The 26,103-nt window shown below is 53.4% G+C and overlaps 8 protein-coding genes across 8 annotated transcripts; 1 reads left to right on the top strand and 7 right to left on the bottom strand.

Annotated features, from left to right (window-relative positions):
- Window positions 1-1,972: 1,972 nt before the first annotated feature.
- J4E93_003678 (uncharacterized protein) lies at window positions 1,973-3,041 on the bottom strand (the record flags this gene model as incomplete). Its single annotated transcript, XM_049341611.1, has 2 exons — window positions 1,973-2,571; window positions 2,843-3,041. 2 exons carry the CDS (start codon window positions 3,039-3,041, stop codon window positions 1,973-1,975), a joined length of 798 nt encoding a protein of 265 aa, XP_049201116.1.
- A 4,339-nt stretch (window positions 3,042-7,380) lies between these two features.
- Window positions 7,381-8,279, bottom strand: J4E93_003677 (uncharacterized protein; the record flags this gene model as incomplete). Its single annotated transcript, XM_049341610.1, has 2 exons — window positions 7,381-7,916; window positions 7,976-8,279. 2 exons carry the CDS (start codon window positions 8,277-8,279, stop codon window positions 7,381-7,383), a joined length of 840 nt encoding a protein of 279 aa, XP_049201115.1.
- A 1,015-nt stretch (window positions 8,280-9,294) lies between these two features.
- Window positions 9,295-10,980, bottom strand: J4E93_003676 (uncharacterized protein; the record flags this gene model as incomplete). Its single annotated transcript, XM_049341609.1, has 4 exons — window positions 9,295-9,930; window positions 9,976-10,439; window positions 10,493-10,777; window positions 10,977-10,980. 4 exons carry the CDS (start codon window positions 10,978-10,980, stop codon window positions 9,295-9,297), a joined length of 1,389 nt encoding a protein of 462 aa, XP_049201114.1.
- Window positions 10,981-11,883: 903 nt separating this feature from the next.
- On the bottom strand, window positions 11,884-13,808 carry J4E93_003675 (uncharacterized protein; the record flags this gene model as incomplete). Its single annotated transcript, XM_049341608.1, has 2 exons — window positions 11,884-13,256; window positions 13,304-13,808. The coding sequence occupies 2 exons, from the start codon at window positions 13,806-13,808 to the stop codon at window positions 11,884-11,886; spliced, it is 1,878 nt and encodes a 625-aa protein (XP_049201113.1).
- Window positions 13,809-14,612: 804 nt separating this feature from the next.
- J4E93_003674 (uncharacterized protein) lies at window positions 14,613-17,383 on the bottom strand (the record flags this gene model as incomplete). Its single annotated transcript, XM_049341607.1, has 4 exons — window positions 14,613-16,202; window positions 16,254-16,291; window positions 16,424-16,438; window positions 16,486-17,383. 4 exons carry the CDS (start codon window positions 17,381-17,383, stop codon window positions 14,613-14,615), a joined length of 2,541 nt encoding a protein of 846 aa, XP_049201112.1.
- A 906-nt stretch (window positions 17,384-18,289) lies between these two features.
- On the top strand, window positions 18,290-20,804 carry J4E93_003673 (uncharacterized protein; the record flags this gene model as incomplete). The annotated part of the gene is made up of 2 exons (XM_049341606.1): window positions 18,290-18,351; window positions 18,398-20,804. The coding sequence occupies 2 exons, from the start codon at window positions 18,290-18,292 to the stop codon at window positions 20,802-20,804; spliced, it is 2,469 nt and encodes an 822-aa protein (XP_049201111.1).
- A 1,710-nt stretch (window positions 20,805-22,514) lies between these two features.
- J4E93_003672 (uncharacterized protein) lies at window positions 22,515-23,403 on the bottom strand (the record flags this gene model as incomplete). The annotated part of the gene is made up of 3 exons (XM_049341605.1): window positions 22,515-22,517; window positions 22,565-22,909; window positions 23,023-23,403. 3 exons carry the CDS (start codon window positions 23,401-23,403, stop codon window positions 22,515-22,517), a joined length of 729 nt encoding a protein of 242 aa, XP_049201110.1.
- A 1,194-nt stretch (window positions 23,404-24,597) lies between these two features.
- Window positions 24,598-25,883, bottom strand: J4E93_003671 (uncharacterized protein; the record flags this gene model as incomplete). The annotated part of the gene is made up of 2 exons (XM_049341604.1): window positions 24,598-25,669; window positions 25,879-25,883. The coding sequence occupies 2 exons, from the start codon at window positions 25,881-25,883 to the stop codon at window positions 24,598-24,600; spliced, it is 1,077 nt and encodes a 358-aa protein (XP_049201109.1).
- Between the last annotated feature and the right edge of the window lie 220 nt (window positions 25,884-26,103).

Raw genomic sequence — 26,103 nt, 5'->3', positions numbered from 1 at the left:
CTCCTGGGATACAATGTCCTCCATGCGGAAGCCGAGATCGCTGAGACCCTCTGCATGTACATTAGAGAAGCAAACGCGAGGTCCTAGAGGTGGACTTACTGGAAGCGATATCCTTCTGCTCAACGTTGAGCATGGCATTGTCCAGAGCGCGGCCCATCAAGAACTCGAGGGAGAGGTCTAGATTTATTAGAGGTTGTTCTGCCAGCAAATTTCCCACTAGTCTCACAGTATACACGCTTCTGGTCAGCAAAGGTCTGACTCTGCTGCGTCTTGTTCCAGTCCAAGACCAAGCGATCCCTGAAGGCAAGGGCAGTTCCAGCATAGGCAGCAGACTCGTCGCAGTTGAAGAGGGAGCGCGCAAGTGTAGTCTCGATATGGCGAACAGCGTCTTTCGTAAAGTCGTCTGGCGTCGAGAAGGGCTTAGGCATCTATGCGCGTGTTAGTATTGAGGTGCAACTTTGTACTACGATTGAGAAGCCAATTGACATACAAACTTCCTCCATGCCTCGCGCTGAGGCTCTGGAATGCTCGCTTCCACGTTCTTGATCTCACTGGGGCCAAAGCCAGTCACCGTCCTCTTGTGTTTGGGACGGGTGAATGAAGGCCCAACGGGACCCTTGAGGTCACCGAGGGGAGCGCTGGTCGAGGGCTTGCGCTCGCGGGGAGAAGGGTTTGCGGCCATCTTGATAACTTCAATTGCAGAGAAGCGCGAGCTGCTTAGAGAGTGTCGATGAGAGAGAGGAGATGGCGGGGTAGAGGGGCGTATGGCTGCCGCTTGGAGGTAAGAGGCGCAACCGCAGGAGGGTCAGGGCGATGTGATAGGACGGATAAGAGCTGCAGGCTTATGAAGACGCCGCAGAAGTACCTCAGACGTCGTGTTTGCTACGCGCCAGACAGGAAAGAGGAGCGGCAGCAACGGCAATGGCGTGTTTACAGGACGTCCGGGTGGAGTAAGACGGGCGGAGATCAATTGAACATGGCAGCAAGGCCCCCAGGATTATATCAGGAGAGCAGGAGCGACTAGCTAGCGGATCGCGGGGAAGGAGCACTCCTGGCCAGGCTGACAGCGAGCAACAAGCTGTTGAGCTCTCCCACATGCAAGCTGTATGCAGCATCTCGCGAAGCCAGTACAAAGTGGGGTAGCCGACCCCACGATGCCGTCGCGGAGCAGTTAGCGGGGTCGTGATGGACGTGTTGTCCAATAAACTTGTGCATGCTGAGCCTTTAGTGCGTATTTTGCGCGTCGCAGCGTGATCTTCACAATGGCCAGAACCAGACGACGTGACGTCTTCAACCCCTCCTCACGAACAACACCATGCTGGCCTGGCAATCAACATCAACGAACGAAGTGTGCCACAAGCACAAACTTCAAGCTCTGGAATTGATAGACGGAAAGGAAATGTGCACCTTCAAGTTGCAGCCGGCGCGGATCTTGTCGGAACAGGGAAGACTATGCAGAGTTTAGTTGAGGTTGCAGCCCCGCCATCGTACGTTGATCATCTGTAAACAAAACCATCAGGATGTCGTGACATCTACGCACAATCTTCTCACACAATCTTATGAAAATATCACGCGATTGCGACGAGCATCACGTGCATAAGGTGCTCGATACGAAGTGCCAATGTAGATTAGATCCGTCTTTACATACCACGTCGGTAGGGATGAATGTCAAACAAGCTCAGTCCTCCAGCCTCCTAGCTGGTATTACACAAATAGCCTACTCAAACATGAAACGCTGACCATTGGCATCAGGCCACCAAACCCACTCAACTCCACCCTGAAACAAATATATACGAGGTGACAACAAGCCTGTTGTCTACACAGAGGATAGCCTGATCCATGCCGAAGAACGCCGAAAGATGCGCATCGCGAAAGATGCCAAAAGGATGTGGGTATCGTGAATGTACGCAGCAAAACGATTAAAAAGATTCGAATGAACGGAATTCGTTGCTCGTCCATGGAGACCGCCACTCTATGGGCTGGGCTCTGGGGTCTGAACGCCGTAGCTCCAAATGGCAGTACCCTGGAGGCTGATGGACAAGTTCCGTCGTTGCTTCATCACGGTCGTGGTGGGGGTTGATGCGGGTGCAGGAGCTGTGCTGGGTCGCTGCATGTTCTTCAGCCTCCACTGCACCATGTCGTTGGAGATGCGAGCGAGGCCGTAATCCATGTCCTGCAGGATAGCCCTCCTCGTGGCCTCGATCTCCTGCACGGTGAAAGCACCGTCGCTCTCCCTGATGCTCCAGTGCCGTGAGGAGCGCTGTCGGTCGACGAGGAAGCCATGCGCGAGCGAAAGAGCAGCCAAGACAATCACGTCTGGGCTAACATGCACGTTCTGACGCGAGTCTGTCATCATGAAGTTCTTCAGGTCGCGGGCATAGTCGCTCGGCGCAAGAGCATCCCGCCAAGTAGCTGCGAACCGGCTGCTCAACGCATCCAGCACGCATCCCGCAAATGCGACAATCTCATCCGGCAAGCCAGCACGGTCGAGGAATCCTTGAATGACCGATGCATGAGGACGGTGGGTGGAGACGTTGAGCGGAACGAGGTTGGCGAGGTGGGTTGCATATACTATAGATAGCAAGTCAGCGGACCGAAATCAAGGAAGTGGCAACGGCATTGATCTTGGGTGAAGGGGTGCTGGTTGATCGACAGGAACACGTCCGAAATGTGGAGATGCACTGTTGAGTTGGAAAAGGAGCATCTGGGATGAAGCATGACGAGGGCCAAGGCGCTGTATGCAGGGGAACGTCGCTCTGCCGCCCGGACCGACTCATACACACCAGCATCCACAAACCCGTAAACAGAGATTTGGTGTGTGTGAGGTAATAAATAGACTAACCTTTTGGTTGTGGAGGGCTGCTCGTGTCATATGACTGTGTCGATGTTTGGGCGGTTGGCGTTGATACTCGCGTGGGTGTGGGCTCCTTTGCTGGTGGAGGGGTTGGCAGGTTGGACAGCGGGACGCAGCTCGCAAAGTACTTGTCCAGCTCTTCGTCTGTCATGTCGCTGTTGATGGACAGGGCTGGCGAGTAGTCCATTTTGTCGTGTTTTGTTTTTCCAAGTTGAAATGTTGTGTTCTAACGGTAGTACAGCGGTGTCGGCGAAGTGTAAGCGAGAGAAGGTTGGAGAGTTGGTCGTGTGATGTTATAGTCGTGAGTCGAAGAACAATGAAGCGTCGTGAACCAAGCAGGCGAGCTGGAAATGTCGTCAGAGGGGAGAAGAGCCCCAAGAGTGAGGGCATTCACGAGTCTATATACACGCCCATGTTCCGACCAAGAAAACCGAGACGGTGAAAGCGGCGGATGGGTAGCGTAGCTCGCTAGCTGGCCCCCTGCACTTTCCCAAGACTCAGTAGCCGTCTCCCTGCCGTGCCACCTTCACAGGCGCGCACGCTCTCCCGCTCAGGCCAGCGCCAGCTACAACTTGGCCGTATGCGCCATCGCCAGGGCTACCGATGGCGTGTGCGGCTGCCCGAATGATGCCAGTGTGCAGCCGCCTGGTAACAACGCTCAAGGTTGTTCCGCGTGTGCTGTACATGCAATGTCGTGATGTTGAAACTATACGGCTGGGAAATCGAGGCCCAGATATACAGTGTGCCCATGTTGCGTGATCTATATTTCCAATCTAATCTGGTTTCTCCAGATCTTCATCCACTCCATCACGATCATCACTCTAACGACATCATCTGCGTATAGCGGGACAGCAGGGACACCTCATCTGGCAGTTGCAATACCGACACAACATAAACTTTGCCGTATACACAACCAATCTCGCAAACCGCCTTGCCGGAAAAGCTTATGCCCCGATCCCATCCACTCGTCAGATGCTTCCCAGCCCGGCGCCGAGTCGCCTGTGAGCACTACTGCGAGCATTATTGCCTATCCACAAGTTCAATCCACTGCGAAACAAACCATCACACTTTTCACCCGTAGTTCCGACCGCAGAATCTTTTGCACATGTCAAACTCTATCGATCGCATCGCCGCTGTCAATTGCCCTGCATTAGGATCTGTACCCTCGTCACGCCATCACGCCGCTGGAGGGCACCCGAGTACGTAGCCAGCACCTGTTCCCTCACCGCCATGTTCCGCACTCTCGAGCACGCACACTACACGATACGATGCGGGTGCTCGGAACCATCTTATCTCCGTCCCCAAGCTCGCAAAAAGGGGACAACGTAGACGAAAGCGCGCCGCGAACCCCACATCCAAGCTCTGGGGGCGCAGTCCTCCTAACCCGTCTTCAGCACCTCACCCGCTCGCCCTTGCGCACTTGACCCGTCAACACCAAATCTGCTCGCAGCACGAGTCGCCGTATCTGACTCCCCAGGCGAATACGTAGCAGCCCGCCCGGACGCCCTGACTTGCTGGCGGAATTTCGGCTTCGGCGCCTCGTATCAAGCGGTCCATCGCGTCTATTTTCCCCGATGCTATTACGGGGCCGGTGGAGCAAACCAATACTCGCGCACAGAGAAAAAAATCGCACAGTCGACAAATTCCATCTTTAGCATCCGTGGAGTCGTGAAACACCCTTTGCCCGGTAGCTCCAGCATCTTTACGAGCTGCGCCCGACTAATGCTATCGATTGCGCTAGCTTTGTACGAAGCAGCCACCGCCCGCCGCACTCCCAGGAACCCGTTGCTACGAGTCTGCAGACATTGTCGTCATGGCCGTAGCTTGCATCTCCGATCCTTGATGATGGAATCTTCCTCAACACTGTCCGTGGAGGGCCACGTACAGGCAATCAAGAAGCTTCGGAGTCTGGGCCTAGGTCCAAAGGCTCCACTCGCATCCTCTTTTCGCACTCAGCACCATGCACCCTTTTGCTTCTTGCTGCATGGTCGAGACACTTTCACAAGTCCGAGGATTGGCTCACGGACGCTGACAGATGTCATGGCTCACCGATGGACGCTACCGGCCTTCTCCTACGGCCGGCAAGCCACGACCAGTGACCATTTCTTCAAATCATCAACGCCGGAATCTTCTGAAACACAAGGGTTTAGACTATCTCTACACAATTCTTCTAGTCTGTGAACACCCGTTTGGTTCGACAGCGTCATCCTGTGGCGTAGGGTCCTCCCGAAGATTCTAGCTGTTCTCGATCTCCTTAGCTCGCCAGAGGACGACCGCGTCTAGATCCTCCACCACCGTCACACGGACGCGTGTGGGGGTTTTCATGACTATGGCAGCTGGTGCTGTACCTGCATGCTCAACACTATGGGCGCGGATTCCAAATGCTTCGGGTTGCAGTTGTGAGGACCGCTCAGACTGCACCTAGATCCAGCTACAGCAAGCCATGTAGTCATTCATCTGGACTCTATGACAGGCCGATGGACTATGCTCCTGCGCCTAGAATATACGCGAAGTGTTACTGAGAGCCGATCGGATTTCCTTGACTTGACAGCTGTCTTGTACACAGGTCACGCAAGCTTGATGGCCCGCCAGCTCGCGCAGTTCCTCATACTTTTACAACCTCATACCACATATTCGTAGACATGACAAGCGCATCTATCTGCATTACCCGCTGTACGGCATACTAATGACATGAATAGGACTCCGCCAAAACGATAATTCTGCCTGAGCCCATTTCCTGCGCTCGTCGAAGCACCTATAATGAATCCACCACGATGCACGTTTCCCTCCCGTCAACGGGCCGAAATCCGCAAAAAGCAAAAGCGCTTTCCGTTCTTCTCTCTGGGAGATCAGCCCGTATGATCTACGCCGTTAGACCTGCATCTCACACAAAGACTTTTTTCCGTAGCGCTCGTCAACACGCTCAGTAAGCAGACATAGCTCAAAGTAGAACCCGCGTAATCACTGAGGTTGTAAAAGTTCACATAACAATAATCACATCCACGCGCGCAACTACACGTCAACTAACCTATCCAAGCCATGACTCAACAATGCATTTCCTTCCTTCTTCAAAGTCTGGTTCCTTGGCATCGTTACCCTACTCCATCACGCCATATCCTAAAAGCTGGGACATAAGGTACTTCAACAACGGCTATACCGGCAGTCAGGCGGTGATATTTTCTTTTCCGCCCAAGGCTGACAACACATACATACATGTATACCAAGACGCTGGTACTGGATGGTGTCATACAATGACACAACAAGATGTGAGACAATACGGTGTATACTGGTAGATGACGGTGAGCAAATGGACAATATGACGGGTCTGCACGTACATGTGACACTGGGTGCGAGGTAAATCGGCTGGTAGGAGGGAGATCCGAGGACGATGACCGCTTGTAGCCATAGATCTATAGAGGTTGGTAGTTGGTATCGGGTGGACCATGTCGCTGTTTTCTCTTAATCGTATTGGATCTTTGCAAATCCAACCTCGCACTATCATTTACCAAAGGGTTGTCTTTTCCCCTACTCCACCAAACATGAATACCAACATCATCAACAACAACAACAACAACTCTGAATCTTAACTCGCACTGCGTTCTTCTTCTTCTGAGGAGCCCGCCCAACATACCTCCCAACTCAACGCACCACTCTATCCCATTCCTATAAACCGATTATCCCACAGACGCAAACTCCAAGACTGACATGTCTTTAGCATGGCACAGCTCCTGTTAAATGTGATTTTCAAAGGAAAGTAGAATGGAAGGGACGAGAGCATGCAACCCCTGCCTAACTTCTACAGACGACAATGATGGAAGTAGACACTGACTTATAAATCCTGGCTCACCTTTGGGTATCGTCAACATCACGTTTCCGTTAGCATACCAAAGTAGACTGCAGTGCATCTAGTCAATTATTCAATTATACAAAGCGACATTCCGATTGATAGACCTGGGGCGAGTAGAATGACTGTTGACAAGAACCGTATGGCTACAGGATTGATAAAAGATGCTCGAGCATCACAAACGAAGGACACATTAACATTACACCAATACGATGACAATAAATATGCTTCATGATCCCAGCCCGGTCAACACACCACGTCCAGCAAAGTCACATCCATTAACAAACACCAATAACGATAACGAACATTGATTTGTACTGCAATAGCGAACATGGAACCGACCAAAAACACCACGCTTCTCCATGAATACAAGGAGTAGTCAACCCTTCCTACCACTCAATCCACCACGATCACTTAATCTTCCAACTCATACTACTATCCTACTATCCTACCTACACTCCAGACTGAACCAGCCTCGCACATTTGGGATATCGTTAAACGACCAGATTCCACCTCACGCACTTTCCTTTTCTTTCATCGTCCACAAGCGACGCAAACATGTCTATTGTCTTCTTCGTCATGACTGCCTTACTGTCGTCAAGATTCGCACCATGATCCTCCAACACGTGTATTGTCGTGCGCTATTGGAGGCAGGCACATCGTTGCAAACAGAGCGAAACGCTTACTGAGCCTTCTTGGGGGCAGCTCCAGGCTGGCCACCAACGTACCTGCGGATGTCGGTGGCATCAGCAGCCTGGCGAACAATGTTCTTGAAGGTTCCCCAGCCCTGCTTGGCAGCGGGAGGAGTGCTCTGGTTGGCAAGCTGAGCGTCAATGCGGGCAGTGAGCTGGTTGATAGCCTCCTGGACAAAGCTGCTCTGCGCAACGCGAGCGCGGAAGAATACGGTGTAGACAGCGAGGAGGATCCAGGAGCCCTTCTGGAAGAGCATGGCAGAGCCGAGGACGCGGAACCACAGGAAGATCTCGAGCAGGGCGACAAGAGTCATGGAGCCATCGTAGTACTCCTTGACGAACTTGCCAATAGCCTCGGAGGCAGCGGAGCCTTGCGGCTTGGCGCCGGCCGCAGCCGCAGGTGGGGGCTGGATGGTGGGCAGAAGGTTGGAGCGCACGTAGGTAGCGACGTGAAAGACGGAGTATACGGAGAAGGGGAGTATGGCAAGGGGGATCTGGCGGGAGAAGAGCCACACAAGGCCCATGACTACCAGGCGGTTAGCACGTGCTGCGCGGAGACGAGGCGACAGCTCGCAGAAGACTTACTCAAGTATTGGACATTCTCATCGGTAGCGAGAGCGACGACACCACCCTGCTTGCCTGCCCTCATGCGTGCGCGGTAGGCCTTGTAGACGACAATGCCATATGTGACGCATGCCGACAGGAAGGCGGTGCGGTAGGAGAAGGACGCCCATCGCGAGTAGTAGTTGAAGGTGATGTACGACAAGCTGTATCGCAGGGTAGCGAGCAGCAGCGTAACGTGTCCGGCGAACCAAGCAAACTGCAGAGTCTGGGCGAGGGCAGCAAGGCGCTGGCCCAGAGGCATAGAGGCGGGCGGTGGAGGGGCCATTGTGTGTATTTTGGGTACTGTCGTGTGGGCTACGTAATGGGTAGCTTGGGACGTCAGCAAAGGTCGGAAAGATGATGGCAGCTCCCAATGTAGAGAGAGATGAATGACAGCAATGATCTGCTGCCCGTGGAAGGAAGTGGAGGTGCAATGTGTCCACAGCGGTGGCTGGGTGCTGCAACTGCTGGAACTGCCCAGCGTTCGGGCCCGCTCGTGATGTTCGCCGTGCCTGATAGGCGGGGTCGACTTACCGATGCAGATATCGGGTCCGGGACCTCAGTGACGGTGCTCAGTGCTTGCAGAGAGTAAAGACGCAGGGGAGTGAGAGCAGAGTAATGGTGGTTGTGTGTTCCTAGAGAGGTAGGAGTGCGGGCGGCAGTAAACCAGAATTCGGGCGTTTGGGGGGTGACGACATGGCAAGCTGCAATTCTGGGTAGGCACAAGCCCCACTGCACCTCTAGCGCAAACATAACCCTGACGATCTCTCAGCCGCCAGCAAGGCCTCCAGCTGCCGGCCTCTTCATACGCTCGCAAGTGTCTGGCCAGCAAGCACGATGTCGTCACCCGTGTTTCTTCGCAAAGTTTCGTTTGTTTGTTGGGAAACATCACTAGCAGTGCCTCGTTTCGCTTTTAGCCCACAAATGAAATTGCCTTATGATAGTCTGTAGAATACATGAAAAGAACCTGTCCGACACTCCTCGCTCCGAACTACATCTGCCGAATACTAAATAAGAGAAAATGCCGAAGTGAAGCAAGGGAATCAGAAAGGAGCGCAAAGACGTTGGTATCAATCAACAATCCGGACGACGGCACCAACAGGTAACACTGCTGTGCTTCGTCCCCAATGTTCCATCGTGGTGTATTATCCCTTTTACCGATAGCACCCAGTGGTATCGTCGGCCGCATTATATTAAACAAGGTCTGGTAAGAGGGTGTAGAGAACTGAGAAGAGGTAGCTGAGAGGCGCGTGTCGTCCGGAGCGGGAGGGGAAGGACGAGGGTGGCGCCAGGGTGTCGACTTAGCGGAGAGAGAAACCCTTTCTCTTGCCCTTCTCTTCGATCGGCCTGCCAGACTCGATGCGGGCCTTCTTCTCTTCGAGCTCTTGTCGTTGTCGGTCTAGCTGGTCCTTCATCTCCTTGTGACGGGCGTACAGCTCTTCTTCGCTCTGGCGCAGCTTGCTCTCCTTCTCCTGCACCTTTTGCTGGAACACCATCTTCATTTCCATCTCCATCTTCTGGAGCTTGGCCTCGTGCAACGAGCGCTCCTCCTCTTGCTTGACGGCAGGGTTGACCTCCTTGAACACGCTTGAGTCCTGTTGGATACCCATCTGTGCAAGCTTCTCGGAGCGGTAGTTCTCATACAGAGCGTTGTTAGTGTTCTCCTTGAGCTCCTCCATGTGGGTGCGGATGAGCATCTGGCGCAGCTTGACAAAGTCGCAGTGCTCCTCGTTGTCGACCTCGACGACACCCCAGGGCAGCGCACGCCCGCGGACCTTGCGGCCGTCAACAGTCGTGACCTCGGTGTTGGAACCGACAACGGCGAAGGGAACCTTGGCCATGATCTCCTGGTTCTCCGCAATGGTCTCCTCGTCGTCAAGCTCATACCGTGGGCCCTCGAAGATCTGGATCTTGTGGTAGGCGATATCTGCAAGAATCTGTAGTCGTTAGCAGTGTCCAAACGTGTAGATAGAGCGACGTACCCTCTTCTTGTAGTTATCAATTTCATCGTCAGTAACGGTGTCGGCCTTGGCAATGACGGGAATCAGGTTGACCTTGGTGTGGAGCTTCTTCATCACCTCAATGTCGATGGGCTTCAGGGAGTGGCCAGTGGGCTGGATAAAGTAGACAACGGCGTGGATGCGGTTGTCGACAATGTTCATGCGGTTGACCTTGTTCTCAGCATCCAAGTAGGCGTCGAAGCGCTGCTCAATGTTCTTGACAATGGGGTCCCAGGACTCATCGTTGTTGATGAAGTCGCCAAAGCCAGGTGTGTCGACTACTGTTAACCTCAGGCGGACACCGTTCTCCTCGATATCGGCGCTAATCGACTGGATCGATACGGTCTTGGAGATGTCGAGACTGGGGGGCTTGCGCTCCTTGGGCGGGTACAGCGAAGTGTTGAAGAGCGTGTTTACAAGGGTCGACTTTCCGAGTCCAGACTCGCCTGAAACGACACGTTAGCTCGGATAGACAATTCTGGGGCGGGGGTATACATACCGACAACCATGACGTTGAAGTTGAATCCCTTGCGCACACTCTTGCGGTGCCACTGGTTGGGCAGGTTCGCAAAACCAACGTAGCCTGTGAGCTTCCTGCGCACGATGTTCATGTCGTTTGCCATGGCAGCTGCGGCCTTGGGGTTCTTCGCCGTGATGGTGTGCACCGCTGGAGAGGAGCCGTTAGACATCGACATCGTTTGGTCCATGCCGTATCCGCTGGATGACGCTGGGGGCGATGGAGACGCACGGGTAGGCGGCGCGGGAGAAGTAGCACCGTTGGATTCTACAGTTGACTGTTAGCCAGGGGCCAGGGGAGAGAAATGATGGCCGTCGAGCGCGGCAGCAGCGACCAATGCCAAACAAGTTTGACCCTGCTTGGCGTTGTCCAAGGGCCACCGCGTGTGTGCCTGAGGTGCCAATGATGCCGCAGCTGAGGTGTAGTTGTTGATGTCGCGAGACGGGGGTCGGGGAGAGCTCCTTACCCATGGTGTAAATAGTGTAGTAGAAACGGACGATGGGTCGTCAAGTGAGGGACTTCTGCAGATGAGGAAGCGATGTCAGCGGATGTTCTCAATGCGTGCTGGTGCTGGCTGCGTGGCTGCTAAACAAATGTAACAACGCGACCAAGCCCAGATCGGGAGAAATAAAGTGAGACAGGCGTGAGGGAAGGGCGGCGTACCAGTCAGCGGTAGTTATGCTCTCGAGTGAGTGATGCACTCAAAGCAATGAATTGAAGGTGGTGCAGATGGCTGCGAAGGAAAATGGCGTGGTTGTCCGGAGGCTGCGACGTTGGAAAGGGAAGTCGTGGTGCCGTCCGTCGCTGGGTGGAGGAAAGGGGTCCGCACAGGGATGGGCGCGATTGGAGCAACGCCGAAGCAATGGGCACTAGACCAAAAATCCCCGCGTCACCACTAGCAGCAAGCCGGCGTCGAATACCGTTGGAAATAACACACACGAGTGGGAGCAGCGCGGGTGAGGGAGAGTGTAGGAGGGATGCAGTTGACACCTTTCACGTTGTTGAAGATTTTGTGCTCTTGTGCACTGCTGCAAGAGGCAGTCGCGAACCGTGCTTCCCAAAGAGGTAGCGTCACGTGTGGGTAATTAGAAGGCACGAGCAACGCGTTGACTAGACATTAAGCGGTCGTTGCTTCCTCACGACTATCTGCCTCAACCCTGACACCGCTGTCGCACCCCGAGGCTGCCACTCACGCTGCAGCAGCGTGGCACCACAGGACGCGGGATGCGAGACTCGACACCTATCCAATTACATCGCGTCCATCCCGACCATCGGCATACCCATATCCAGTTCATCGTCTTATCTATGCAAATCAAAGGGTATTTTGCGCATGTCCCAAGCAAACAACTCCAATCCAACGCCGCAGCATCTCGCTATGCAAAGCTCGCCAATGCCCTGTTCAACTCGGTCTTGTCGTACTTGACGTACTTGCCCTTCCCCTTGTCGATCTCCCGGTAGCGGTCGTAGAACCGGTTGTACAGGGGCTCGATGATGTTCTGTACCTCCTTGGAAAGCTGGTTCCGCACTTCGGGCTCCATTGCGTATGCCTTGTGTCGTGTGACGAGATCGTCGAAGCTTGTGTTGAAGTTCTTGAACTTCTCCTTGATTGCATCCTTGTCCTTGGAGCTGAGAGACTTTACGATAGCTGCCGAATCTGCACCGCCTGACGTTGGGCGTTCCTTGCTACGGTTCGTGTACTGCACATCCAGTAGGTACCCTGACGGCTCACGCCACGCTTCAAGATACATAGCCGTGCCTTGCTTTCGCCAGTCTGCCAGCTTCTTGGAGTAGCTGTCCATGAGCGGGGCGAGCTCTGAAGAGCGGATAATACGTGTGATGATGGCAATGTTGTTTGCCATGAAGACGCCTTGGAGGTTCTTGCCTTTCAGTAGTGTCTTTGCCTTGCCAATCAGGTTCTGCAGAAGTGTGTCGACAGTATCCGCCGCATATGACCCGAACAGCTTCACGCCGTCCGGGCCAACATCCAAAGTCGTGGATGAATTGTTGGCCGATCCTGAGTTCCACCCGCCCTCTCCCAAAGATGCCAATATCGATGCAAGAGGCTCGAGGTAGTTGGTCATCTCTTGCAAGCGTCGCATCGTCTGTGTTGTGATGTCCACCGGGCCGCCGTCGATAGGAAGCGCAATGAGACCTTGTGTTTTTGACCGTGTGTCTTCGAGCATCTTGCTCAGAGACGTTTTCGACGTCTCCCGAACCGGCTTCACACTGTCGTAGATCTGATCTTTTAGGGCGCCAGTCTGCTTCTGCAGCCGCATCGACAGAGTCCGGACCAACCCGCAAATCTCGTATCCAAGAAAGCAGTCCGTCAGCAGGTTCTTCTGAATATGCCCGTTCAGCTCACGCAGGGTCTTGCTAAAGTCCTGCAGCGGGACCTGGCACGTTGACTCGTAGACATCGCTCCATTCCTCTCTGTCAAAGACGTAGTTCAGGTTGTCGAACTCCGCAACGAAAAGACCCTCTATTGCTTGAACATATGTACCGATACCATTAGTACCCTTCTTGTACAGCGCATCTGCCTGCACCTTCCTGGCTGTGCTGATGGTCGCCTGCATGAGACTCCTCAGTGCACTTTCTAGGTATTCGCCCCGGACGTCTGCGTAAATTCTTCGTGTGGGGGTCTGCGACAGGTCGATCTGCGATAGCTGGGCGAAGGACTTGGAAATGTGCGAGTTGATGCTGCGCAAGCTCTGGAGCTTATCTTGGGGCATGCGAGGGAAGGGGTTTTCTATGCAGTGTCAGTATCTCCCTAGTCGTAGTACATGAGTGACATACGCTTCGCGACATATTCCAATGCCTGGACCTTTTCTCTCGCGCTATCCTGCAATATGCCACGGAACACATCCTCCAATTGCTTGTTGCCCAGCTTCAAGAGCCCGCTAAGCTCTGCGATGGCCTGTTCGTTGGAGCGGAGGTTGGTGCGCTTGAGGTCTGCGAGACTCATGTTGGTGCGGTCGAGCGAAGCAATGTAGCCGTCCAGGTCTCCTCGTCCAGGTCCAGCGCGGATGATCCTCTCTTCCTTTGCACTTTCCTCGCGCGGGGCTCGGAGGCGGTCGATTGCGTCTATTATACGGTCGACGTTGTTGTTTGCTATCTGCAGCTTTTGTGTGTTGCCGTAGATTGGGCCGATTGCTTCCTGGACTGCCTTTCCGCTCGCATCGAGCCTATTGACGGAGCCTTGGATCTTCTTGGTGAGGCTCTTCATCTTCTCCATATTGGCGAAGAGCACTTCAACTTCCGCGCTCTCCTCCAGGAGCGCGGCTTTCCGAGGGGCGACCATGGCGACTGCTGGATAGATGCGCAACTGCCTCGAGGGCTACGTGTACGCGCGTACGGCGGCGAGGACGACCTCGATTATATCAAACGGGTGGGTAATAATGAAGCGAACATGAAGTACAGCATATGTTTGTACAAACGAAAGAATAGAGCCAATTGGGGAATCCGATTCCCGGTGTAGGTTGATGTGGGAGGGGATGCTTGCGGAGAGCTGTCGCGGAGGCAACGCTAAGACGGCCAGGGTCCAGCGTAGATCATCTCGACACCTTTCACTTTGCGATAAGCCGCGCAGTCGAGTTACTCATCGTGGGTTCACGCAATGTATGTTTGTCACATGTAGCACTGCACGGCAGTCAATTTATCTGCGGGCTTTGATACCCCAGAATGACGTTTTTCACAGCGGGTACATGCGCTAATCAGCCTCGCCTGGCACCGGAAACCCGCTGTCTGTGTATCACGTATGTTTCGGCGACGCGTATGCGCCTTGCAGTTGGTACCACTGTGGCGCATTTGAGTCCAGAGTCATGTTTTACAAGGGTATACAATTGAGCATTAATTGAAAAAACTAGATACGCGAAAGCCATGTTGTCTGTCTATCCCGTACAAGTGAAATGCTCGCCAGTGCATTCGGCTGTGCTTCAAAGGATGAAGATGACGTAAAGATGGTTGCTTGTCCAGCTGGCAGACTTTTCAATTCATGAGAACGCGGAAAGAAAATAATATCGAATCAGTAATGGTGAAAGCAGAAAATGAAACCATGTGACGCATCGGATGCAATCCGCAAGTCAAGACAGAAAGCAGTTAACTATCACTGTCCAGGGCGACTGCCACCAAACCACTCGCGGAATTGAGTCCAACCTTCATTCTGCGAGATCGGTACGGAAGGGACCAGCGGATCGAGAGTAGATGGTGCGACCGGTGCCTCATCTTCCGTCTCCTCCCGCTTGATCTTCTTCTCAGTATGCTCCTCTTCTCCTCCGACAAATCGACTCTGAACATCTTCAAGGCTGATATCGAAATCATTAAGCAGCTTTCTCAACTCGCCACGAGCTTGCTTGTGCTCTTCAGTCACATATGCGGAGTTCATGAGAAGCTGTTCAGCAGTGTTTGAGAATCCCTCAACAAAGTCAACAGTGCTGGTGACGAAAGCCTCGCAATCGGTCTTCCACGCATCTCTCTGCTGAGTCTGGATTTTGTCCCCAATTTCCTGGAGAAGCGGACGCAACGCCTCACCGGGAGGACCATAGCCGTAGTTTCCATGGGTTGGGTTGCCGATGATCGAGTTCTGGAGTGCTTGTCGTTGTCTGTTGTAGATTCCTGGGCCAGCGCCAACCATGTTCCGATCCGAGGCTCGGTCGTAGGAGGCCTTCATTGCAGTTGCTATTGGACAGTAGATGTCGATCTCCGTGGTGAATCGCAGATGAGTTTCTCCAAGCGAGACGCGAAGACTAGTGAGCAGCATGTCATAGGCCGCCTGAATGCGTCGTATTACAAGGTCCAACTCTTCAGTAGCTCTTAGCTTCAGATCTGGATGCGCGGATGACTGTGTGATGGCCGATCGAGTGTCCTGCAACAGCTTTTGGAGCACCCTATCCAAACTCATAGCGAATTCCACGGTGCTGGCGTCCAAGTTGTTATACCAATTGTCCAGAAACCTTTTCATGGTACCAAGCAGCTCGTAGTTCATGTTATAGCCCTTGTATTTGCCGGAGACTGGTTTGCCGTTCTCCGCGAGCATCTTCGCAAAGCCCGGGTAGTAGATCAAGGGATGAACCCACGAGTTCTGCACCAGCTGCTGTATGCCACTTATGATACTCTGTTCCTCGTTTTGAGACCAAGGCTTTCCTACCAGAGACTGCAGAGGACTGTCAACGAGATTCTTCAAGTTGTATCGAAGTGGTTGGATCTGAGCCTTCAAGTCGCGTCGCATCTTAGCATAACTTTTGTCTTCTATGTGCTTCTCCAAAGGTCGTTCAGCTTGTCTTCGGAATGAAGGTAGCGTGGCGTAGACATGTTCGTAGAAATTTCCATAGTTCGTGGCTACCGGCAATTTAGCCAGGAAGTGCCTTAACGCGTAGATTCCAGCCGTGGTATCGTCAAGAATCGGAGTGTCTCTCTGAATGCGGCTTCTTGATGAGGTGTGAGCCAGTGCAGATACTGAGAAGACCTTGATTCTTTTGGGCTGCATCTGTCTCTGCACATTTGCTGTCTCATACTTTATGTAAGCAATCGTGGCCTCTCTCAGTAACTCATCTAGCATGTCGGAGATCACATCATCATCGGCATCCCCTTCTTCATAGAGTTTATCAATGGTCTCTAAGCGTGCGTTCAAAGCTGGGAAGGGTTGTTCGTTGATCTGTCGAATTTGTGTACCCATGTTGTCTTCGTTGATGAGTTCCTAGAAGATATGTCAGTCGGGCATTCCGATAGAGAGAAGGCGTCAACTGACATCGGCCTTGTTCATTACTAGTATAGTCTTGTTCGCTCCTTTGAGATGGATCGATCGATCAATATACTCTTCGTGCAAGACACTAGTCTGCAGTCGAGAACATGGCGCGACCACCATCTCGAAGTCAGCCTTCCAGCGAAAATTGTTGATCACGCCTTCACGCAGCTGACTCGTATCACCATAGCCTGTTTTCATTAGCTCAACGTCGTATGATAAGGAACCGGTGGCTTACCTGGTAAATCGAAGAGGCGTAAACCATGCCGCAAAAGTATGTGGCCGGTCGCAATGGTTACGACCTTCACAAATGGCCACAACTCCTTGACTCTGGCTGTTTTTCTGCCCAGTCTGTTGTCGGGAATATTCTTGAAGTGTGCAGTTCGGTTGTGAAGGTCCATTTCACTCATGTCTGTTGCAAGTTGCGCGAATCGATCATTGGCACGTTTGCAACAATCATTGAAGAAGTTTCCCTCTTTGATGTTCGTATGATATAGCATCCTCTCAAGCTCGACACCCGCCTGCTTATCTTTCTGTACGTTGAAGATGATCTCGAAAAATTCCTTAGCGGTGGTGATAGCACGCGACATGGTCTTGGAAGTCGTTTTACTTGGCGGCTGAGTAGCATTGTTGTCGTCAGGATCGTTCTCGTCTTCACCTTGGAGAGTTTGGCGATTCTTGTCGACGCCGGGATAGACCTCGACCCAGCGATCCATTTGTTCTTTGATAGAGTCCTTGATTTCCTTTTCGGTGAAGAACACAACTAGGAGATCGCTCAGAGTAGTGTGGTCGGGAGCGCCGAGCTTATACTCAAGCACCGTTGCGTACGCAGTGCATGCCTTCGAAGAACCCGATCGATCCAGCAGGCCTCGTTCGAATAATGCATTGATAAGAGAGCTCTTACCAATACCTTGCTCTCCAAGTACTGCCACACTGTAATATCTGATGTCAGGTAGTTTCCTTGCGATGTTTGCTGCATCGATCAGATCCTGGAAGCGTTGGTCGACGGACGAATACTTCTGCATCGCACTCGTGAGCTTGTCGCACAATTGTTCGACCAAGACCTTAACTTCCTCGTGCTTCAAGGCATACCAACGATCGTTGGCAAGTTCTTCGTCAATAGTCGCATTGTGCATGGCGGTAAGGTCCCGTTTCTGGGAAGGTGTCTGGCTACGACCAGGCGGTCTTGTCAATGCTCGAGGTGCCATCGTATCTTGGAGGCTATTGCACGATTTGGATCAGGGAGAACTTGCCCGATCGAGCCGAAAGAGTATTGGGTGTATATCAATGATTCAAGAGAAAGTGTGGTCGATGAGAGATGATTGTAGAGGAGAAGAAGAAGAAGAAGGCTTGAGTTGAGAGAACTTAAGTAGCGTCCCGAGGGATGAGATACAGCCCGATCTCAGGATGAGAGGTGAGAGAAGGGACGTGTTCCGACTCATGATACCCTTTACTTGTCATATTCGATATGCTCTGAGGTGCGTACAGGTGAGTGAGGGGATTGGGAATTCTCCGCACTCTCGCCGGAGAGTAAGGTTGGTCATACCAAGCGCGTCAGAATTGGTAGGAAACTGGAGAAAGCTGCAGTCTCAATGACTGTTGCATCGGTCGAAAATAAAAACATCTCTATGCTGGTAGCGAATGGGTGTTGAAGCATGTCTGTTTGCGAGCAGCCGGAGTGCCTGCGATACGAGACTGGAATAGTCCATGGACCTACCGCGTTCAAGGACCAAATTTGTGTAGCTCATGTAAGTCGCGAATAACGCGGGTGTCTTCGCAAGTGGATGGTGGAGTAGTTGGTTGATTGGCGGCAGGTTCAGCGTTCCTGCATGGCTTGGCAGACGTTGAGCGGGCAGTGATTCGGCTGGCGTCATGCCGAAACCAGTTCTGGCGGAATTTTGCGGGCTCAAAGCAGGTTACATGCTCCGTCATGCTTAACGCATTCCCATGGGGCCAGCTGGGCTTTGCGCATTTCCCCATGTGCCAGGCTCGCACGGCACCTCCATCCCACTCTCTTTGCCCTTTTCGACCCAATTGCGTGCATGGCCGGCTATAGGAACACGCGCAACCTGGGCCGCTTCTCGCTGCGGGGGACGCGTCGTGGGTAAGCCAGCACACCACCGATTGTATGCCCCTGCTAATAGGACAAGCCTGCACACGAAGCACCCGCTCTCCCAGCGATCCAAGGCTGCTACGCTCGGCCTGCGGTACGGCCCTCCATGTCTCCTCGCGACTGCTGCGACTGGCTATCTCTCTTCTGCGTCGTCGCCGTACCCACTCTTCCGTCCCATCCATCTGGACGCGCCTTCCCTCAAGCGATACTTCTTCGGCGGCAATGACAAACAAACCGAGACCACTTCGGTCGGAGATGCCGAGAGGCAGGTGAATGAGGAAGGCGAGCACAAGTCAGGTGAGCAGGAGGCACCATCGCAGACGCGTGTTGCCAAGGGCTACAGCGAAGAGGACGAGGAAGCCGGCCAGAGCAAGTCAGCCTGGCAGACCATCACGAGCAAGTTCCCCGCCTCCCCGTCACCTTCCAAGCTCGGCGACACCATCATCGACTACATCGTGCCGAATTGGGTCAAGGTCCTCCCTGGCTTCATCCGCAAACTCCAGGATGAGCTCTCCATGGCACCGGGCTCGCTCGCCGAAGAGATATGGTACGAAGCCAATGATCCCGAAATCAACCCCGAGATAATATGGGATGCCTCTGTGAGGGTCTCGGACGAGCTGTGTGAGGAAGAAAAGGCGTTTCTGAAGCAGAGGGCGCAGTTCACCAAGGCCGCACTTGCGCGATACCTCGACATCCCAGAAGCGCAGATACACCCCGATGACGTGCCCGTCATTGCCATGTGCGGCTCTGGTGGAGGGTTGCGTGCGCTCGTGGCAGGCACATCTTCATACCTCTCCTCGAAAGAACATGGTCTCTTCGACTGCGTCACCTACACGGCTGGTGTCAGTGGTAGCTGCTGGCTACAGACCCTCTACTACTCAGACCTCACGCAGCGCAGTCACGCTCGCATGATCAGACACCTCAAGAACCGCCTCGGTGTGCACATTGCCTTTCCGGCCGATGCGCTTGAACTACTCGTCAGCGCGCCCACCAACAAATACCTCCTGAGCGGACTTGTCGAGAAGGCAAAGGGCATCCCAGATGCCGACTTTGGACTGGTGGACATCTACGGCGCACTGCTCGCAGCCCGCCTGCTCGTACCCAAAGGCGAGCTTTCTGTCAGCGAATACGACTTCAAGGTCTCGAACCAGCGACGCTATACCGACAACGGAGCACATCCACTGCCCATCTACACTGCGGTACGGCACGAAATACCGCTCGCCGAGCAAGGAGACACAACAGATCGCATCGCAGCCGAAGCAAAGGCAAGAAAAGAGGCTTGGTTCCAATGGTTCGAATTCACGCCGTACGAGATGTGGTGCGAGGAGCTCTCTGCTGGCATACCCACCTGGGCAATGGGTCGTCAGTTCAAGAATGGACGCACAGTCTGGCGGGAGAATGGCCTGGCTCTGCCTGAAGTGCGCGTTCCGTTGCTCATGGGTATCTGGGGTTCTGCTTTCTGCGCGACACTCTCACACTACTACCGAGAGATTCGACCCCTCATGCGCAGTATCACAGGTCTCGGCAGCAGTATAGACTCCATGATCGCTGAGCGCGATGATGATCTTGTCAAAGTACATCCGATCGACCCCGCCGCCATGCCCAACTACGCTCTCGGTATGCGCGAGTTCCTTCCCCCATCATGTCCTGAAAGCATCTTCGAACAAAAGAACTTCCAGTTCATGGACGCCGGAATGTCCAACAACCTACCCATCTATCCTCTTCTCCGACCTGGACGCAACGTTGACATTCTCGTCGCGTTCGACGCTTCCGCCGATGTCAAGACTGACAACTGGCTGAAGGTCGCTGATGGCTACGCCCGCCAGCGCGGCATCAAGGGATGGCCCGTCGGCGCCGGCTGGCCACCAGACGATGAACCCATGGAAGACCTCCAAGAAGACCTCGAACGCGCACAAGCCAAGACTGAGCAACAAGCCCAAACTAAATTCGAAGAAGCCAAGGAAAAAGGTGCCGACGAAAACAAGGACAGCAAGAAGAGCAAAGACCTAGGCTACTGCAACATCTGGGTCGGCACCACCGAAGAACGCGAATCAGACACAAAGCACCCGATTTCGAAACAAGTGGACGAGGACTGGGAACTCATGCACCCAGCCTCTGGTATCACGGTCATTTACTTCCCCTTCCTCGCCAACCCAAAGGTTCCTGGTGTCGACCCCAAGGTCAGCGACTTCATGTCGACCTGGAATTTCGTCTACACATCCGAGCAAATCGATAGTGTCGTAAACCTCGCTCGCGCCAACTACAGTGAAGGCGCTGAACGTACAAAACGCACCGTCCGCGCTGTATACGAGCGCAAGAAAGCTCAACGGGAACAGCGGGAGAAGGACGAGCGGGAACGACGGTGGCGGTGGAAGTTGAGCCAAGGAAGGATAGCTGGGCGCCGTGTTGGAGGCGAGAGTGAGCATGGCGATCAGTTTAGCTGATGGGCAGTGTTGACAAGGAGTTCTGGAGGGAGGTTTTTGAAAACGATATAGATGACGGACGCATTATACCCACTTGGATCAAGAATGAAAACATTCACGCTTTAACACACATTTCTATGCACGGCGACGTGAGGTGTACAGAAACACGTCTGAATGCTGATGAATGATGGTATTGATAGCGAGACGTAACAATATGAGTGTTGGGCACCTCTAACAATACGCCTCCTCTTTCTATCCAAAACCCAGTCTAAACAACCGTCTCACATCATGTTACAGCAGCACATACGTCTACCTCCACCTATATTTGCACCGCCCTCTCCTTTCCTTTCTCACGGCCGTCCGCCGTCTTCCCCACCATCGATACACCTCCCTGCTCTTGCTCTTGCGCTGTCGCCGTTTGATCCATAAACGGACACGGTGGTAAGACGGCACCTTCATCAACCGAGGTGGCATCTGTTAATAGCGGCGTTTCCAACTCCATTCCAACATTCTTGCCTACGCTTTCATTCTGAGGCTGAATCTGCACCTGTACCAGTGCTTGGGGTTGGATCTGGACTTGAGCTTGTGCCTGCACCTGTGATGATGCCTGTGCCTGCGCTTCTGCCTGCGCCTTGAGCATATCCGTCACCTCTCTCGAGTGGACCAGACTGACCATACCGCCTCTACCCACCACTCTGCTTATCGGCGAGACGTTAGTCGCTTTGAGGGACTTGTCTTTTGTCTTGTATGGGCCGCGTTTCCTGGGTACGTGGGGTGTTGGTATGTATTGTGCTTGTAAATGATGTACCGGTGCCTGTTGCGTTTGTATATGTTGCGCCGGTATATGTTGCGCTGGTACCTGTTGCGCCAGTCCGTGTTGCTGTGGATGTTGTTGTTGTCCTTGCACAGGCACACCACGCAAACGTTCCGCATTCGGCCAAACAGGCCGGTCTGGTAGTGTATCCATATATTGTGATTGGAGCAGTGGGGACGGTGTGCTATAGCGCTCCCCCACATCTGAGAAACTGCTTTTCGCTGAAGCAGCTTTGGTAAAAGGACTCGGTGGAGGAGTTGGAAGTTGTCCGAAGCAATCTAGTAGGTACAATGGGTCTTTGGGGTCGGTGGACATGTATGGACTATGTTTGGAGGAATTTGCTTGCCGGGCGAGGCATGGATTTGAGTTTGGGTTGGCTTTCAATTGGAGGAAGTATTCGAGAAGTGGGGCGGCGTCCATGGGACCGGCGGCTGCAGTGGGTTAGGAGGGGTGGCTTTTGGTTGTGGGTTCTGGTTGCTCACGTTGATCGAGCGCTGCGTATTCAGCGTTGCCTTGTGCGCGGAGGGTGTCGACTTCTTGTTGGTGTTGCAGGACTTCTTGTCGGCGCGCAGGACACTTTTGATAGGGTCAGCTCAGTTCTCTCGCGAGCTTGACGAGGCTGGGATTACGGATCACTTACTTTATATACTCCCCTCTCGTCGAGTTCCAACAAGGTGTGACCTTTCTCCCCACATTTCTGGCATTGCTCTTGCCGCCGCTTCTCAGCTTTATCCTGTCTTCGTGCGGCTTCTCGAAGCTCTCGTCCTTCAGCACGTCTTAACAGCTTGCGGGTCTGTCTATGCGAAAGGTGGTTTTGGTGTTTACTTTTACGCTTTTGAGAACGACGAATCGGGTCAACTTCATCTATTGATTCTGCTACTTCATTATCTGAAGGTTGATCAAACGCCTAACGATCGTTACTACGTTGTCCCGTGGGAAGGTGAAACATGTGAGGGTGATGAAATACTTCAGGTCCCGGCAGTGCCTGCCACTCGCCGAGCAAACTAACAGGAAGCCTTTGCTGTCTCAAAAACCTGATCGCCCTCACTACTTCGCTCGGGGGAGGCTCGTCTGGGTCGATGATGGCCTGAGGGTATCGCTTTCTGTAGTCTTTGAAGTATTGTGGAATCTCAGCCTCGGTCTCCCATACTGCGGCGTTCTCCGCCATGATCGTATCCAGCTTCGCCTTGGAGAGGTTCAGGATGCAGCATACGGGGTAGAAGCGACTGATATAGGTGCCGGTAATGAAGTCGTCCTTTATCTGCTCGATGATAGTCTGGCGTAGTGATACCCATAGAGATTCGAATGTGACCTTCATTGTATGTTAGCCTTATGAAAACTTGCAGAGCCTACATCAAGATGAAAACTTGTAAAGTAGGCGACCTAACGCCAACGTAGGCTCCAGGGAATTCAATCTCCACGTACCTTAGAATCGACCATCTTAGGGTCCCAGCGACGCCTCAAGGCCGCATACCAGGGATCTTTACCCGCCTCGTATTTAATCTTGAAGTGGTCTTTGATGTGTTCCATGCGTGTCTCGTCCTTGGTCTCGATAGCCGCCATCAGCTCTCTCATACCATGACCCGAGAATTTCGGGTCAAACGGCGGTGATGGTTGAGCGTTGGCTGGTAGCGAAGGGAACGCCGCTGGCTTCTGAGGGACATGTGTGGGCTCAGGTTCGGGGTCGGAAGCTGCTGCGCGCTGAGAGGTCCTGCTAGGGCGCATGGCGAAGTCGCGTACTACTGGCGCTGCTTGGGGTTGCTGTCCGTCACCAGAGCTTTTCTTTACGTACTTGATGTTTGCCATTTTACGACTCTCTTGGGAGTTTGGTGGATTGCTTGCGCTTGTTGGCGGAGGGTGGTGGGGTGCGTTGGACATGAAGAGCGGCGAAAATGGGTGTGGTGTAAGATAAACGTCGTCGTTAGTGAAAGACGAAGAATTAAGTGAGTCTGGGTTCGGGGCCGGCGTATTTGTGCGCGAAGGTCCTTGGGAGCGGGTTTCCTCATCTTGGTCGCTCAGGTCTGTACCTTGGTCGCTAGAAGCTGGTTCTGGGGTAGCGGACTCTTCGTCAGTGGTGGACCTATAGCGTGCAGGCCGTTTCAATTTGGCTACATCTCGGAGGTTGTAAGGCATATCGTGGAATTTAGAATGATGTGAGCGATGATTGGGTATCGATGCGTTCTAGCCCGTTGTGAACGAAGAGGATGCGGGATATTGGTAAGTGGTGACCGTAGAGTTCACCGCATCCACCATATTTGGGCCTGTATGAGGTCGCATCGTGACTGCTATGCGTCTAGCGTGCAATAGCAGCCCCGTCAATTCAAAGTGAAAGTCAGCAGCCATCAGGGGAGCGGTACTGCCAGGGTCAAGCAATATTGCAAGAGCCACTACCAGGTGCGAACACAGTGACTCTTAAAGATAAGGCAGCCACCAGGCGCGGTAATGATTCGGTAACATCTTGGCCTGCGAGTGGAGAAGAGCAGGAACAGCCAATGATTTCTTCGGGAAATGATATTGGAGCGAGATGCTTCACCATGGAAGACATTCGTCTCTGCTGGTGCGTCTATGGTTGTCGCAAATGAACCTGCTTGCCCGAAGATTAACACTGGTTCAACTGGCGAGCCAAGGGAAGGTGCCGTACCTAGCTACCTGTTCGGGGTGTCAAGATGCAGACGCACAACGGACGATTGAACACTGTCTGATGTAGGAGGAGAGTCATGGATTGTGAGAGCGCAAAATGGCGGGAAGGCGCAAGGAACGGTGGGGTCTAAGAGAAATTTGGATCCGTTCGCGGTTGCTACCGAATACTACGGGCAACCTGAATGGAAGGAGCAACCAACCCCTGTGCCCGCTCATCTCATCAGAGCTCCAGAATTAACTACACACGTAACCAACCTTTCAGATGCATCGCCATATAACGCCTTGAGATATGCAGGGTATAATGCTACTGGAACGCCTGAATAACAAATCAATAGAATCGCCGAAGCTGGGGGCCTACACCTAGCGATCCTGGAAGGGAGTGACATCACGCCCTGCAAATCGTAGAGCGTCAGACTCGTCCATACCACTGTCCATGTCCGTGTCTTCATCGTGATCCTGCATATCTTGGACGCTACGCTTGTGTTTGAGTGACGGGACAGAAAGCGAGAGCGAGCCGGGCTGTGCGAAACCGTGGCCGAGACCATTTTGCTGGGTCGCTTGAGCATTTGACGTGGCGATAGAGCGTCGTGCACCGATGATATCCCAGTAAGCGCGCAGGATGTTCTTCAAGACGTCGTCGAAGTTGACGCAGAAGCGCTGCGCTTGGCAGACCTGCATAGCCTTGATGTAGTCAATGTCGTGGAGCGTCTGCATCAGGTAGGCTGCAACGACTGCAGCCGACTTCTCATTTCCCGATTCGCAAAAGACTAGGACTTTGCCCAGAGTGGCTTGCCCTGTGGTCTGCAAGCTATGTTGTCGTACTCGTGCGACATGTGAATTGATGAGCCTCGCTGCTTCCGGGAACTGTGGTGTGAGGCTGTAGAAGCTGGGCGCCTCAATGCTGCCCACCTCCATGCAGACCTGGGAAGCCGCTTGGGTCGCGCCCATCATGCTCTTGGCCTGCGCACGGATAGCCAGCACCATTGTGATGCCCTCGCGCTCGAGGAAGTCCTTATCCCTGGCTGCCACCATGGGTCCGAGATAGACCCAGGGCAAGATCATTTGCGCCTCTCTCCGCCGCTCATAGGCCCATTCCAGCAGTGTGTTCTTTTGTATGATGTCCTCGAGGTCCAGCTCATTCAAGAAGCTCATGTCAGCCTCCCCTCCAGATGCGCCACCGAGTGAGAGGCCGGGCATGTCGGTGGTGAGGGTAGGTGGGGGAACCACGATGCGCGGGGCTGTCGGGAGACGGTACGAGTACTCGTGTTGGCTGCGCAAGAGTCCATTGGGGGTGTCGGACAGGGTTCTTTCTTCACGAGCTGTCGCCATGGTCATCGTGTAGGATGGATCGAGAATCGTTGGTGGGGGTGCGTTGTAATTTTCGACGATGGGGCGGCAGATGTGTCGGTGGATGGAGCGCGACGAGAAGGTTCTGCGCGTCACGAGAATTGCTTCTGACACAGTTGGGCGTGAAAGGTGCCAGGGTACTGTGAGCTTATATCGCGCGTTGAGGCAGGCGCAGGCAGCAACGCGCTTAGCAGAGAAAGAACTTGGGATGAGACCAATGCTGCAATGTCTTACTCTTGACCCAGACGTTGCGGAAAGAGAGAGATGGGCGATTCGAGATTAGAAGAAGTACACTTCATAGCGAGCTGGGTCTGGCCGACTATGTTTCGCCCGTGGTGAGAGCGCGCCACCGCGCCTTCTCGTGCAACCGCGGCAATGCTAGCCAAAAGGAGGTGCACGACGTCGCTGACGTAATCTTCCCCGCTACCTACAGTTTCGTCTCCCAGCACCAAAACCTACAGTAATACACGAGGATGGCTTGAGTCAGATCCCTATGAACGCATTCGACAGCATCTAGTC

This window comes from Alternaria ventricosa, assembly GCF_023758065.1.
Source record: "Alternaria ventricosa strain BMP 2768 chromosome Unknown scaffold_5, whole genome shotgun sequence".
Taxonomy (NCBI): domain Eukaryota; kingdom Fungi; phylum Ascomycota; class Dothideomycetes; order Pleosporales; family Pleosporaceae; genus Alternaria; species Alternaria ventricosa.
Note: the sequence above shows the minus strand (reverse complement) of the source record. Positions and strands in the feature narration are given on the sequence as shown.